General features: G+C 40.0%; 1 protein-coding gene across 1 annotated transcript in view; it reads right to left on the bottom strand.

The window, feature by feature from the left end:
- Positions 1-13906, bottom strand: part of UFL1 (UFM1 specific ligase 1) — a 67268-nt gene extending 53362 nt beyond the window's left edge. The window contains exons 1-6 of the mRNA XM_075202802.1: positions 13769-13906; positions 7832-7977; positions 7706-7734; positions 3398-3495; positions 1706-1820; positions 1041-1171 (exon numbers count right to left, since the gene is read on the bottom strand). Of these exons, the coding sequence (XP_075058903.1) occupies positions 1041-1171; positions 1706-1820; positions 3398-3495; positions 7706-7734; positions 7832-7977; positions 13769-13845 (596 nt within the window). The 5' untranslated portion in view covers positions 13846-13906. The remainder of the gene's footprint in view (positions 1-1040; positions 1172-1705; positions 1821-3397; positions 3496-7705; positions 7735-7831; positions 7978-13768) is intronic.
- Positions 13907-15738: the final 1832 nt, after the last annotated feature.

Here is a 15738-nt window from a genome sequence, read left to right as displayed (position 1 = left end):
GGAGATATGGAAAACCTGCACTGTTAGGGATCCTGAGAACCAAGTTTAAGAAACACTGCTCTAAATGATCTGAGAACACAAACAATGTGCATGTGAATCTGGAGTGCCACAAAGATGTTTAAGATACCCTTTCAGGGCGAGGTGAGTGGCTGATAGTGAGGGTGGATACTAACATCTTGGTGTATCATCTGTGCACTGAATGGCTGGCATGGGGCCGAGACTACAGAGATCACTCATAGTATAGTCACTGATTATCTAATAGGCTGATTAGGCTGCAGCCTAGGGCACACGGCTATGGGGTGGGGGGGGTGTGGGGGACGACACACGATAATTTTAACTGCCACATATTACGCTGGGCGGAATGTGAGGGGGTGCAATGAGTGTATTACCCTTGAACGGCCTGAACCTATAATCAGGCCCTGGGTACAGTATTGCCACTGGAGTATACAATAAGGTTCTCGGAGAAATAAATGTGACACTGGAAAACAGGCACAATGGCTTAGAAGTGATCGGAGGCGAGTGCACAAGCTTCCCAGGGTCCTATTTGCTCTAAGACAGCCTATAGACAAAGAATGTTACTCTTTGTGGCACAACACTCTCCAGAGGCTTGCTTCTTCCTTGTTCTCTCTTCCTTTGCCTTTTTAAGCAGGCGGGTAAAGGAAGACCTCACATAAAGGTCAATTGGTACTTTGTCTCTTGGGATAGAACATAGAGCCAGAGAATGATTTTTTAGAAAACCAGGACAGGTTAAGCTTTCCAAGATCAATTACATAATTTCTAAAGAAATATTTATAACATAGAATATTAAACATTTATAAAATCTTTCATTTAAAATGATCATTGCAGGATTTTCTGTTGTTGACAATCCTGCAACGATGATTAGAAGTTTAATACAATCTAAATATTTCTATTCTCAAAACAATTTTCATGTCATCATGTAGAAAAACGATTATTAAACACCGTCGCTATAACAAACACATTACATATATTGGTCTTCGAGTACAACATATTTATGTTTAATAAAAAGAACATATGGTTACCTTGTGATTGCTGTAAAAAGGCCACGGATTCGTGCCCTGTGGCGAGCCACAAAAGTCTCTGTATATATCACACCCCTGTTATTTTGATCAATCTTCCCTTGAATAATATTTCCAAGTCTCAGGGTCAGTGACTGTGGGTAAAAAAGAAAACAATAAAGAAATAGAACAATAAAAACAGAGCAGCACTTGACATTCCAGTTGCTGCTGTACTGCATTTGGCTGAATGAGCAACATGAAAGATGTAGTTCAGCAAAAATTACATGAAAGATGTTACCCATTCCTGCCATGGTTGCTGTGCTTCATATATGACAGACAAAAGAATATCTGATCCATTCAAATATAATAGAAATAAGAGACTGGATGGGTGACATCACTCCATCAACTCCATAGGGGAAGTGCAGCTGCACCACTTCAATCTTGTGAATAAATGAACGGAGACTTCTTCATAAAGTCATTTATGGTGTAACCAATGCATTACTTAAATTTATCTCATTATTTAACTGAGAAAAGTACATGTATTTCAAGGAGTTAAGAATTGGCTTCTATTTACCCTGGAAACTATATTCCAGTAAATGAGGTGTAACCGATTTATGCTCTAATGCAGTAGTAATAATAAAACAAATACAGAGCTGCTGAAATATGATTGTGGCCAAGTCCTTTATCACCTCTGTCAGGAAGTCTCCCGGAAGGTCGTATGTTTTGCATAGTTCTGATATTGTCACTTGGCCGGCTTCCTGCAATTTATCATTAACTTCTTCTGCTATCTGGTCCAGATAGTTGCTAATAAAACAAGAAATAAGGGTTGCTATTTTTGACATTTAAATTAAAGCGTAGAGAATTAGAAACAGGTTATAAGGACTTTTATGATTATTAAACACTAGTAAATGCAAACTATATTTATCTGAAAGAATGTTCAATTAAATATGACCAGTGAGGACGGACTGTATGTAGATATAAAAAGGTCTGGGTTTTTATGTTACAGTGAGTCCAGAAACAGCTTTGTAAAGTAAGTAAAACACAGCAGGAGTTTTCTGACTTTTTAATATGCAGTGATATTACTGGAGAAAATGGTAGTCTGCAGTGATATCACGTTATCATGATTGGGCAGTAAACTACTGAGATGGAGGTTTTCATACACACAGCCTCCGAACTTAAGAAATCTCCATGTTAGAATGGCCCTCTCATAACCATCAGAGACTGGCACCTTCCCTTGGAAAAACGAAAGATACAAAACCTGCACCCATGTCCTACCAACAAACACAGTCCACATACCCAACACACAACGGGACTATAAAATCGCTGACACATTCTCATGTACATCCTCCAATGTGGTGTACATGATACAGTGTACAAGGTGTCTACATTGGAGGAACCAAACAGAAACTGCAATCCAGGATGAATCTACACAGACACACAATAAATAAGACTCTGGACACCCCCGTGGGTAAACACTTCTCCGGACCAGGACACATTATGACAGATTTAAAAGTCTTAATACTGAAATTTCTTTTTAACAATGACAGGGAGAGAAAAATCTAGAAAGTCAAGCTGATAAGAACATTCCAGTCATTGACTCAACACCTGGATTTCTGACCCACTACATGGACACACTTCACACACCACAGCAGAGTGACTCCAGATCTCTGAACTCCTAGGACTTTCATTTTTCCATCCATAACGAAAACCTCCGTTGTATTACTTTAGCTTATCTTAATGATGTATTCCCCCCTCCCTGTACAAATTGCCTGATGTAACATCTCTTAAATGTTGTGCCCTTTTCTCAGTCATTCATTTGTAAACTTCCCTGATGAAGGGGCCTCTGTGCACTGAAAGCTAGCAAATATAAAAAATTATTTTGGTTAGCCAATAAAGGTATCACTCCTATAATACTTTTTTCTTTTTAGACGCGAAAGTATTCAACATCATATACATTGTATTTTAGATAGATATTTAAAAAATGGTAAGGGAATGTTCCTTAACCCACATGTTGATATTCAATGTACCCTCAAGGATGGTCTCTGAACACATAAAAATTGCATAGAAAACTCTTGAAAAAAATAATATAATGTTGTTTTGTGTCAATATGGTTTCCATTAATATAAATCAATTGTAGTCATGCTCAACACAAGGGGAATGCACATGAGTTTTGAGGTCTGTTTACTAAGAGGCACAAAAACGAGAATGTAAAAATAAACTCCAGGGACACCTTTGAAAACAGCATTTAAAAAAAAATAAAAAAAATAAAGAATAGAATTAAGACACCCCTGGTGCAATAATAAATTAAACACAACAAAAACTGTAAAATAACATTATTTTTACACTTCACCATATCTGGTATACAGCTATTGTTTCCTTACTTGTCCACAAGCTGTCCAAGCACTAGTTGGATACTTTTTTCTAATCTAACAAGATCATTGGCTCTGCTTTCAATATGAGTCAGGTCAACATTGACCACCTGTTAAGAAGAAAACATAATCAATGATAAACATTGTTAAGTCTGTATATCAGAAACATAGTTGAGCACATTAAATTTTGAATTTGGTAAGGAGAAATAAGAATTTCTCTTGGGTTTGAAATAAAATAAAAATATAGGTGAAGCAAAATTTACTGCAGTGAATGGGTCAAATGATGATTTTGCAATTGATTAAAATATTTCCTACTTAACCCTTAGCAATAGTACCCCACTGATTGCAATAAGCTCTGCTCCACTTGAATGTTGTGATTATTGCAGTGTCAGGAGTTAGGAAAATAAAATAGAGGAATGTTTTTATGTAGAGAGGCCTGGGACCCAGCTACAAGAAACATTCAGCAAGTCATCTGTGGTTTATTGCAAAGACAGATGCTGTGGCTACAGAAGACAATGGTTAAGGTCTCCCAGGTCTTTATCTTCTCTCAATCTGTAATCAGTGAAACATGCTACATGTGTAAAAAAATAAGAGTCTGAAACATAGAGAAAATTGAAAATTATACTCACCGTTAATGTCCTTTCCTTGAAATACTCCATGGCAGCCCTTGCAATGGGTTAATCCCTAATCAGCTAGTATAGACAGGAAGAATGTTGTCCCACCTGGCCCCTATATAAGGTAGATCCTCCTCTTCCTCAGTGTCTTTCGTAACTTCCCAAGCCGTTCGATACATAACTACAGAACAAGGGTGGGAAAATATAGGGCTGCCATGGAGTATTTCAAGGAAAGGAAATTAACGGCGAGTATAATTCTCAATTTTCCTTTCCCTACTTCATGGCAGCCCTTACAATGGGATATACCAGAGCAGTACAATAATTGGGAGGGCAATAAAACTAACACCTTAATAATGTCAAAGAAAAAATTTATTCACAGCGCTTGCTGGAGAATCTTTCTCCCAAACTGTCTCCTTCTTGTATCCTCTCAAGAAGATAATGCTTAGAGAAAGTGTGCATCGACGACCATCCGGCTGCCTTACAGATGCCATTTGCCGATGCATGAGTTCTATGTGCCCAGGAGATCGCTACCGCCCTAGTTGAATGCACCTTCAGTATCCTAGATACTTCACGCCCTTTTTCCCCTGTAGGCCTGTGCAATCACTTCTCTGATCCACTTTGCCAATGTGGGTTTGGATGAGGTATGTCCTTTGCGAGGACCTTCAGGAAGTCCAAATATTTGTTTTGTCTAACTAAGATCCTAAGATTTTTTTATTTTTTTTTCCTTTTTTAGTCTTGATAATGTAAGCAGATATAGCTCTAACCACATCTGGAGCATGGAGACGTGTTTCGTCACTATTAGTGGGATGAGGGTAGAGAGATGGCAGAATCAATTCTTGATTGATGTGGAAGGAATATACAACCTTGGGTAGATACCCCAGATTCATCCTCAAACTTACTTTATATTCAGGAAGGGTTCTTTACACCATAACTCGTGTATGTCCCCTATTCAACGAGCCGAAGTGATTGCCACCAGAAAGAGCACCTTCAGAGTCAGCCACCTGAGAGATATGTCTTGCAAGGGTTCAAAAGGATAAGTTGTTAAGGTGTCCAAGATAATATTTAGGTCCCAAGGGGCTAAGAATGGTTTCAACCTCAGTCATAACCTCTTCAGTGCCTGAAAAAACTGGAAGACGAGACCCTGAGAAGATAGCTTGATATCAGGAAGGATGCTAAGAGCAGATACTTGCACCTGTAACATAGCGGGTGCTAGTCCTTTAACAAAACCATCTTTGAGAAACTAACACATGCAGCACACTGGCAGACATGGGATCGTTCGCCGTGTCCCTTGTCCAACAAATTAATTTTTTCCAAATTCTGTAATAAATCATAGAGGAATTATTTTTCCTTGCCTGAATTAGAATGTCTATTACTTCATCCGAGATACCTCTGGGATTTCAGCAATCACTGCTCAGTCTCCACGCCATCAAACCAAGGGAGTCTGGATTTGGGTGTAGAACTGGACCCTGATGTATGAGATCCGCCCTGACTGGCAATGGCAATGGATGTTCCAGCAACATTCTCTGTGCTACAGTGAACCAAGGGCGCCGCGGCCACGCCGGGAGGACTACTATCACCTCCACCTTCTCTTTCCTTATTTTCCTGAGTACCTGAGGGGATGACTGGAAAGAGAGAAAACACATACCCCAGCTTGAAGTTCTACTTCATTGACATGGCATCTATCCCCAGGGCCCTGTTGTCTCTGTGACAGGAGTAGAAGACGGGTACCTTGGCATTGCTTCCTGTGGCCATCAGGTGTATCTGTGGTGTTCCAAATCTGCGTTGTATAAGTTGAAAAACTTCTTCATGCAGCTCCCACTCTACTGGGTGGACTTGGTGTCTGCTTAAGTAGTCCGCCACTAAGTTGTCTTTGTCTACTGCGTGAAGGGCTGAGAGAGATTTCAAGTTCGCCTCTGCCCATTCCATTAATGCTGTTATTTCAGCCAACATTGCCCTGCTCTTGGTACCACCTTCCTTGTTTATGAAGGCTACCACAGTCCTGTTGTCGGAGAACACTCGTAGATGCTTGGTTCGTAGATAGGGTTGGAAGTACTGAATGGCACACCAGACCTCACTCATCTCCCAAGATGTTTCCCTGAAGAAATTTCTCTTCGTCTCGCCAAGTGCCCAGCGTGACCATAGCTTGCATGTGAGCACCCCAGCCTACCGAACTGGCGTCTGTGGCAAGGACACACCAGTCTGGTTCCGAGACAGTCACACCTTGTTTTCTCAGGCCTGGGAGCTGCCACCAACGTAAGGACTGTCTTGCCGGTCTTGCGAGGTTGACTTTGGAGTCTAGAGACCCCACTGTACGAACCCATTGCGCAAAGAGGTTTGCTTGAAAATCTCTCATATGCCATCTTACCCACGGGAGGATTCCTACTGTTGAGGAAAACATTCCTAGGAGGCGCAGATATGTTTGCGGTGACACACGAGGTTGAACTTGAACTTAGTGCGCTAAGGACTGGATTTTGTCCATCCTTTCTGGAGAGAGGCAGACTTTGTCTGTTCTTGTATTTATTTGCACTCCTAGAAACACAAGCTGTTGTGATGGTGTCAGATGGCTTTTTGGTACATGAAATAACCAACCGTGCTGTTGCAGAAACTGGATTACTTGGGCTGTAACCTCCAAAGCTGCTTGTTCTGACTTTGCCAAAATTAGAATATCGTCCAGATACGGCCACAAAATCACTCCTCTTTCCCAGAGTGCTGCTATGAGAACTATTAAGACCTTGGTGAATGTTCTTGGAGACATGGAAAGACCAAACGGGAGGCAAGTGAACTGGAAGTGATGTCCTTGAATGCCAAATCTCAGAAACTGCTGGTGACTGGGATATGAAAATATGCATCCTTTAAGTCTATTGCCGTCAGAAAATTTTGTTTTCTACTGCTTTGAGAGTTGAATTGATAGATTCCATCCATAAATGTTTTGCTCGCACATAGCTGCTTAGCACCCTTAAATCTAGTACTGAAGGCACCTGATGGTTTCCGGACGAGGAACAGTCTGCAATAGAATCCCCTGTTTTCCTGACTTGATGGTACTGGTACGATAGCTTTTGTACATAAACGATTCTTCAGTTTATATTTCCTTTTTCCCTGCACAAGCTCCACAGAGGTATTGTAGACAATAGAAAAAAGGAACTAAGTAACCGAAGAGTAACCAAAAAAGGGCTTAAAAAGGTAACTTTTTAAGGGCTTACCTTGGGGTTCCTTCAGCTTCCTACACATCGTGTCCTACACACTGCTGAGACAGGAAGAAAAGACACTGGGGAAGAGGAGGAGCTACCTTATATAGGAACCAGGTGGGTCAAAATTCTTCCTGTCTGCACTAGCTGATTAGGGATTAACCCATTGTAAGGGCTGCCATGGACTAGGGAAAGGAAATTAGATATTTTCCTAAGGAACCATATTTAATATTGACGTTTCATATGCGCAAAAATATATATTCTGTTTATTGGAAATACGATCAAAATTTTGCTATGTTTTAAGAGAAAGATATCCTAGTTATAGACTTCATCAGGAAAAGTGTTGTTGGGAACTAAAAGACCGTAAAAGCAGCCACAAAACACTGTATATCTTAAGAAAGTTCATACTGATTATAAAAGCCTAATTTAATTATGACTCACTCACTGCAACTGATACTGAAATCACAACCGGTGAGTGAGTAACAGCGATGTTAATATGCATTTATGGCAAATGAACTTACCTGCTGCAGTTCAACTATGTTTACTCGCCCTATAAAGAGAAAAGAAATAAAAATTGAATACATTCTGCAGCAGTTAATAGTGAAAGCAATCTTAACTACAGCTTTAAAAATAAAAAGTTTACCCACCACCTCTAACTTGAAGCTCGTCTCTGATCTCTTTAGAAATTTGGGACGGTGTGACATATTCTTTTCCATCAAGTGTGTGCACTACATCCAACTGTTTCTCGGCAATGAGCTTAGCAACAATCTCAATGCAGTTCCGCTCAGATAACCTAGGGGTACAAAACATTTCAGATTGTATGTACAGAACTTGTTAAAAAAAAATAAAAATAAAACTTTGTTGAGTTAACTGGGGGACACAACACCATATGGAATTTACATTAGTCAGATTGACACTAATAGAAGTTGTCTTCTTCTCGACAGGCCATACTCTCTACCTAGCATGACACAAGCTAAACCTGCTTGGCACCAAAGCAGAAGACGCCACAAAGAACAAAGGAAATATATGACCAGAAAACCCACAGAATGGTACCAACAAAAACCAACAGTCAAAGTAAAGACAGTAACAAATGGGTGAGATCATTGTCCCCCCTGAACTCGACGAGAATATATTTTAAAGTGGAAAAGATTTAATTGAGGGACACAGCACTGTAAAGATGTCTGCGAACTGGAGTCCATTGAGGCAGTCATGTAAACATTCAGTAAACAGGTGCACAGAACAATATGTGGCTGCAGCTTGGTGGCACAAGCCACAGCTAATGATGTGGAGACAGACATGATAGAGAGTGCAGTGACATGGAAGGGCAGGAACTCATTTCTTATGGAGTAAACACCTTGCCGATAACAGAACAGATCTTAGCTTTGGATGCTGCATGACCCTTATGTGCTTCCTTTGAAATCACAAACAGGGAATTGGTTTACTGAAAAGTAGATTCAAAGGCCAATGCTGCCTCAAATAAAGAAATGTTGTTTACTTGTTAATTTAATTTCCTCAAAAGACTCCATGACAGTAATGACTAATGGATTAACTTCCTACACAACTGAGGACAGACAGGAAAATAAAGCACCTGACGCTATATAAAGTGATTCCTTCTCTTCCACAGTGTATCTGAGTAACTTCCCAAGCTACTTTTGAAAAATATAATAAACAACAAGCGTGGGAATATTGCTATGGAATCTTTTAAGAAAAACAAAATTAACAGGTAAACATAATTTGTTTATTTCCTCTTCGGACTCCTTTCGCTCCCTGACCAATGAGATGTACCCAAACAGTAATAATATAGAGTGGGCCAATAATCAGTGTCACCAAATTTAATGCACAACAGAAATTATTTATTGATCTTGAGTCTGAAGGATCCTCCTTCAAAAGCTTCAGTTACTGGTGTCATGTCCAACATATAATGTTAGGTGTGTAATTGTAAAGGTGTGGATTGTAGAACATCCTGCCAATTTACAAATTTCCCCTGATGATACTTGTGCTCTTTGAGTCCAAGAAGTTGCCACTGCTTTCGTTGAATGTTCCTTTATAGTTTTGGGCACTTTGAGACCTTTCCCCCTATATGCCTGTATGACGACCTCATGGATCCATCTTGCAAGAATATCTTTTGATAGGGCATGCCCATGTCATATTCCAGATGATAAAACAAAAAGTGGATCAGCTTTTCTCAATTTCTTTGCCACCTAGTGGGTTCTAGTGGAGACAAGAGCCTGCAACTAAGACTATGGATTTGGCAAAGCCTTCCACCCACCTGTCCATCATTTCCCTAAATGCCAGTGTGTCAGGAAATGGGTATGGTGGTAAGTTTAGAGACATGAAATGAGCAGGTCAACAATAACGTGCTTTGTCCATTTGGTTGGTGTTTGAAAGTGACTAAAGGATGTTGAGATGGTTCAGAATGGTAAAATATTTATTAAGGTGTTTGCATTCCAAAGTCAGGGAAGTTTAAACTCTTCTGATTGAGGAATACATGTAGGGCCCACCTTTGGTGCCGAAAAACAACCTCATCCTTTTCCACAGGTGTAGCGCAGTCCTTGACAATTACAGTGTCTTGGACACATAAAAGATAACATTATCAACTATCTCTGCATGATGCTCCGTGTGTTCAGGGGGATTTTTCCTTGCTTGAGAAGATATTACCATCCTACAGATTGCCAGACTTTCTTTTTGTTCAGAAATGGTAGAGAGGTTCCACCTCCTTATACGAGTTCTGAGAGGAGTCAGATGAAGATGTAGAAGATCAAAAAAAATGGCACATGGAGTCACTTTCAAGACTGCATGGGGACTAGGGAAGCTGTTTTGGCCATGGAATCCAGCACATTGCGGGTTTCCACCATGATGCCTGATATATGGTCTGGGACTAACTATATAGTCTAAAAATGTATGGAATTATGGAAAAGGCCCATGCCTATGTCTGCTCCACTGCACACTTACCCAACTGTCTTGTCTTGTCGTCTCCAGATCACTTTTTGCAGTAGTTTCAGGCAGGCTGCACAACAGTAACAGGAGTAATAAAGTTATCACAGTCAATGTATGTCAGGCAAGCTGCATCCTCCGAGATTTCAGCCATGTCATGAAATACATTAAGTCTATAGGTATATTTGGAAATAGTCCATAAAAGAGTGTTTGTGACAATAAAAAACGTACCTTATTGCAAAGAAAGGGAAAATAAAAGCATACTCACTACTACTCTAGACTAGCAATTTACAAGGCTTGTTCATATATGGTAAATCACAGAGAGCAGATGTGTTTCAGTAGATGGATAGTAGAGGAGGCGTGTGCCAGTGAGCACTTTAACAGGAGAGCAAGTATGAACCAGTAACCAAGTGTGAACCAGTAACCAAATCTAAACCAAGCTGGGTGACTGCTGCAAGTGGGTGACCTCCAGTATGTCACTGAAATGACTGGTGCGTTGGCAGGAAGATCTCCTTGTCCCTTGCTGTAGCTACTATAAGCAAACTGCCACACAAGGGTAAGTGAGAGGTGCAAAGTGGAAGAGATCGCTCCTAATAATAACTCTGAACTTGACACTTCCCTTGGCTTAAGGTGGGAGCACAGAACTTTCTACCACTTGTTCACTTCTCCCCCAGGTACTAAGCGGTTCTCAATCAGACTTTTGGAGCATGGCTGTGGCCACAGGTGGGCTTGCAAATGATCTACAGGAGTAGAAACAAACTTGCCGGTGAAATCACTACAGGACTATCAGTGACCGCCACATCTAGATCTGGGATCAGAGGCAGCCAGGAGAAGGCCCCTGGTGCATGCTCTTGTTCTACCCCAAAAAAACCATGTCTCAGAGCACGGTGTGGCCAGGTGTTGTCCTGTAAGTACAAAGTAGCAAAAAGCATCAGGAATGGGAAGAAGGTATAAAAATTACATAGTTCTAGCTGCATCCCTCATTTGACGAGTCTTCAGACCACAGCAACAGGGCGTCACAGCAACAGTGAAGCCTCTGTAGTGGCCGAATCGAATTGCTGGGGGAAAAAGAACAGATCAAATCTGCTTAATTCAACAGAAAACGTGAAAAAATAAATACAAAAGTTAAAAAATAAAAATTAAAAAAAAAAATCGGCTCAAAGGTTTGTGTCTATCTCCTACTAACACAACGCTAAAACTGATTTAGCATGTGTCATACCAATGGGGTAGGTACGGTGGAGGTAACTTCTATTGATGTCAATTCTTAGTGGCAGGACCTATACTCCAGGAGGTTGTGTCCCTCAATGTAACACATTTGCAAAATACTTGGAATTCAAGATTTCTGTCATTCTTACTTAATAAACAAGGTTTAAGGCATAGTTTTAAATACATTAAAACTTTGTGCTGTTTATTACACAGGTCAACTTTTAGAATCACCAAATGCAATATGGACCTATTCCTGGCTATACAGATCATTTATAAAAAGTGGTACAAAACAAAGAGGTGGTGCTACCAATAACAACCAAAGTCTACAATTTTTTCTAGTACATATCTATTTATTTATAATGCAATTATTTTAATAAACATTTTCTTTTTGGTACATCACTGTGGTTGCTGTTACAGCAATGCAGTATATTTAGTGCATACAAATTAAATGAGCCAAGAACACAATCAATAGCCAACAAACATTTCAGTATAGTATACAACTATATGCATTCTGCATCATCCATAAAATGTAATTAGCATCAAAGACAAGTCAACATGCACAAGCACAAGCAAGAAATTGGTGAAGTCAAAATCCTTGTTTTTCAGCTCATCAGAACCATATAAACATGGAAAGAAATAAAACAAACTTAACACAATCATGCATCCCTCCAGACTAGTAAAGTACATAGAAGAGATACATCTCTTTTTAGAGGGTTATGAAGGAGACGTTAGTATTGGTCAACTAACCAATTATTTCAAACTTTAAGAAACCTTCTAGTGGATGCAGAAACACATGACCAGTGGTTACAGCTACTGAGGAGCAAGAAGTTTACAGAATTGTAGTCTGTATCTGGTTTGGAAGCATAGACTGAGATCTATTGACCAATTGACTTACTGCTAACTGTAATTTATCAAAGGTTTCCCCTGTAAAATCCCCGAAAACAATAGTTTTCGGTGATTTTTTACAATTTATCGGGAGAGCTCAGTAACGCTATTTAACAATAAATGTAATTAACTTAGCTCAAGCTGGCATACATTATCATTAATGAAGAGTTTCAGTACTGTCAGTTCTGCTCCGAAGAGCAGAACTGAACAGCGCATGTGTGGAGGGATCACATGATCCCTCCCTGTCACTCACCGCTCGCTCTCTGCAACTATAGTTGCAGAGTGAGAACAGAGATGTCTGTGCGCAAGCCCGAGGGTTTCACTCGGCGCATGCGCACTGGAGTCAGAAGAGGAGCCCCGTTGACCGCATACTGCATCTTGAACGAAGCAGCAGTGGTAAGTATGTTTTCCACTTCACAGGAACAGCAGTTTTTCGGTTGCTTTTTTAATAAATATGAGAAATAGTTCAATCCTTATCAATGCGATAAGGATTGAAAACTATTTTTCATATTTTGCGAGTTTTGATAAATGTTCCCCTAAGGCTCTAAAATTCACAATATTTTGACATTTATATAATGGTGTGATGCTCCCATAGTATGCTATGTAATGCATAAATATAGCTGTAACAAAATAATACATTTGCATCATTTCGCATGGTCACACCCCAATAGGTTTTAGGCAGTTATATGTATACTGTCCATATATTTTATACTATATAGTATCTTTGATGATATATACTATGCAGTTGTGGTTAACCTTTTTCTCTGTCACTTTCAGTTCGTAAGGTCAAATCTACCATTAATAATCTTCTGTCCTGAATAAAAACAGATGTTTTTTCACCTGCTACCGCAACATCTGCTTTCTCACCCACACCTCAACCATCATGTCACCTCCTCCTCCTCTCCTTATGACCCTGCTCTGCTGCATGTTGTCAGTACTCCATCTTCTTATGTCCCTTAAAGGCAGTTTGTAATAAGAGAACGAAAAAGCAAAAGAATGGAGACCGGTGCCTGGATGATGCTGGCACAAGGGGAGGATGCACACCAGCGGTAGTAGTTCAGGACCACCAGGCTGGTGGGGTTGAGGGGGCAGTTATTCTATGAGGAGCAGACCCTCCATCATGAACTCTTCAACCCAGTACATAATGCTCTGCAAGCTCCCCATATAATTTATTATTGGACTTACTTGTTCTGAAATAATGAATTGATGAGAATGGTGTTTAACACCAATTAATTCTGCATAAATATCTGTAATAGTATACTAAAGTGAAATGGGAGGGGTAGAAGGAAGGGTTGATCGGAAAGTTTAGTGTTGTGAACTGCATAATACCGCAGATGCAGAATTATCAGTGCTAAACTTCATCAGTACTTGCAATAGTTGCCTCCATAGATGCTGTGGAACTACAAGTCTCAGCAAAGCATGCAGCAACTTGTAACGACTGTAGGGCAACCAGTATAACATATGTGGACTGGGCATGCTATAACACTATGCTGTTTCGTAGCCCTGTCATCAAGATATCAAAGTCCAGGACAGGCTCGGGTACGTGGACACCCGGTTACCTCTGTACAGTGTCGCTGAGCTGGGCTCGCTGGAAGTCGGCCGCCAGCCGCCGTATCTCTTCCCAGTCAGCAGACATGTCTATGGTGCTGAGCTTCTAGCGTCCTCCGGTTCACACACACGTCATGTCTCTGGCTACGGGGAGCGGGAGGGGTCAGAAGTCCTGGGAACGTAACTTCGCATTCAGCCGTACAAGCCGATAAGGACGTGCAAGTACAGTATGGGAATAGTGACATAGCAGACATGCTTTCTTTATCACATAACACTGTCATACTCAGAAACTGGAACTATACATTATCCTCAAAGAGAATAAATCTATAAATCCAACAGAGTATTTTCCATACATGTAAATAACACAAATTTATCATTATTCTTTGCTGAAAACTATAAACCACTTTCTGCGAAATTGATTTATATCACTTTTGGCACAGTTATTACATTTATTTGATTTTTTTTCAAACTAAAATTATTATTTTTACAGTGTTAAAACGGAGAGGTAATGTAGTTGTCCTAAATTATCTCAACATCATGAACACTGTTGATAAAACATCTTCGTCCACCCTCTTTGTAGTGTATTAGGGGCATATTGAACAAGCACCGCAGAAAATGAAAAATAGTTTTCAATCCTTATCGCATTGATAAGGATAGAACTATTTCTCATATTTATTAAAAAATCTCCACAGGAACAACCGTTCCAAAAAACAAATAGAAATTGCCCAAGATATATATACTGTGTGTGCGAGTGTATTTATGTGTATACTAGGGATGTGCACCCGCCACTTTTGGTGTCTCGTGTTTTGTGTTTTGGATTCGGATTTGCTTGAGGTTTTGGGTTCGGATTTGTTTCGCAAAACACCTGACGAAAGGTTTTGGTTCGGATTTAAGGTTTTGGATTCGGATTTATTTAGAAAAAAACAAAAAGTGCTAAAAACCAGTTTTGTGGGGTTTTTTTTTTCACTCCTACGCTATTATTAACCTCAATAACATTCAATAACAATCATTTCCACTAATTCCCAGTCTATTCTGAACACCTCACAATATTGTTTTTAGGCCAAAAGGTTGCACGAGGTAGCTTGAGCACATAATGCCAAAAAAAGAGGTACAAGATGGAATTGTTCTGGGCCCTGCCTCCCACCCCTCGCGAGATTCGACGCGAGACTTGGACGACAGAGCCTCGTTTTCAATTTTTTGCCCGCCGGAAATATCCGAACAGTGCTCGGATCCATTCGGATCCGCACTGTTCGGGTGGGCTCGGATTAGCGGAATCCGAGCCCACTCATCTCTAGTGTATACATATATATATCTAACAAGTTAATTAAATATGTTTGGAGAGTGCAGAGTATCCTTGTTTTTTGTCTATACAATGTTGGCAACCCCCCTCTTGCACTCCAGTCTGTACATGCAGAGTGCAGAGGATCTACGTCTGTTTTTCTTTATACAATGTAAGTCCCCATCACTCTTGCACCCCATTCTTTTCATTAATTCCAATTAGTGTCAGGTGAGTCCCAGTTCTCCCATGGCTGCTTATTGCGTGGAAAAGACTTGCCTTTAAAAGCTGTGTGCAGATAAGCCTTAAGCCCAGATAAAAAAGCATAGCATTTGATCATGTTATGATTGACCAGAATGGGAAGACTTTGGCGCAGTTGGTCAGCTTAACATATATTGCAATATGTGTAACTAACATTCCCTGTTTTGTATAATAGAAAAGTATCTAGTACAGCATTAATTATATGTTTGGAGAGTGCAGAGTATCCCTATATATATAGATATATATATATATATATATATATATATATATATATTAGTGACAAAGAGGGCAGGTTGCCACGTACTGTTAAGAGGAAGACTGATACTTTCTCTGGTAATTTGCAGGATCATGCTGCAGGACAATGTCAATTCTTCACACTTCTCTGCACAAAGGTTCACAGGTGGAATACATGGGTGTGATTGATTTTTGGGTATAGTTAAGCTG

Source organism: Mixophyes fleayi, chromosome 3, assembly GCF_038048845.1.
Source record: "Mixophyes fleayi isolate aMixFle1 chromosome 3, aMixFle1.hap1, whole genome shotgun sequence".
Lineage (NCBI taxonomy): Eukaryota > Metazoa > Chordata > Amphibia > Anura > Limnodynastidae > Mixophyes > Mixophyes fleayi.
This window is presented reverse-complemented; position numbering and strand designations above follow the sequence as displayed.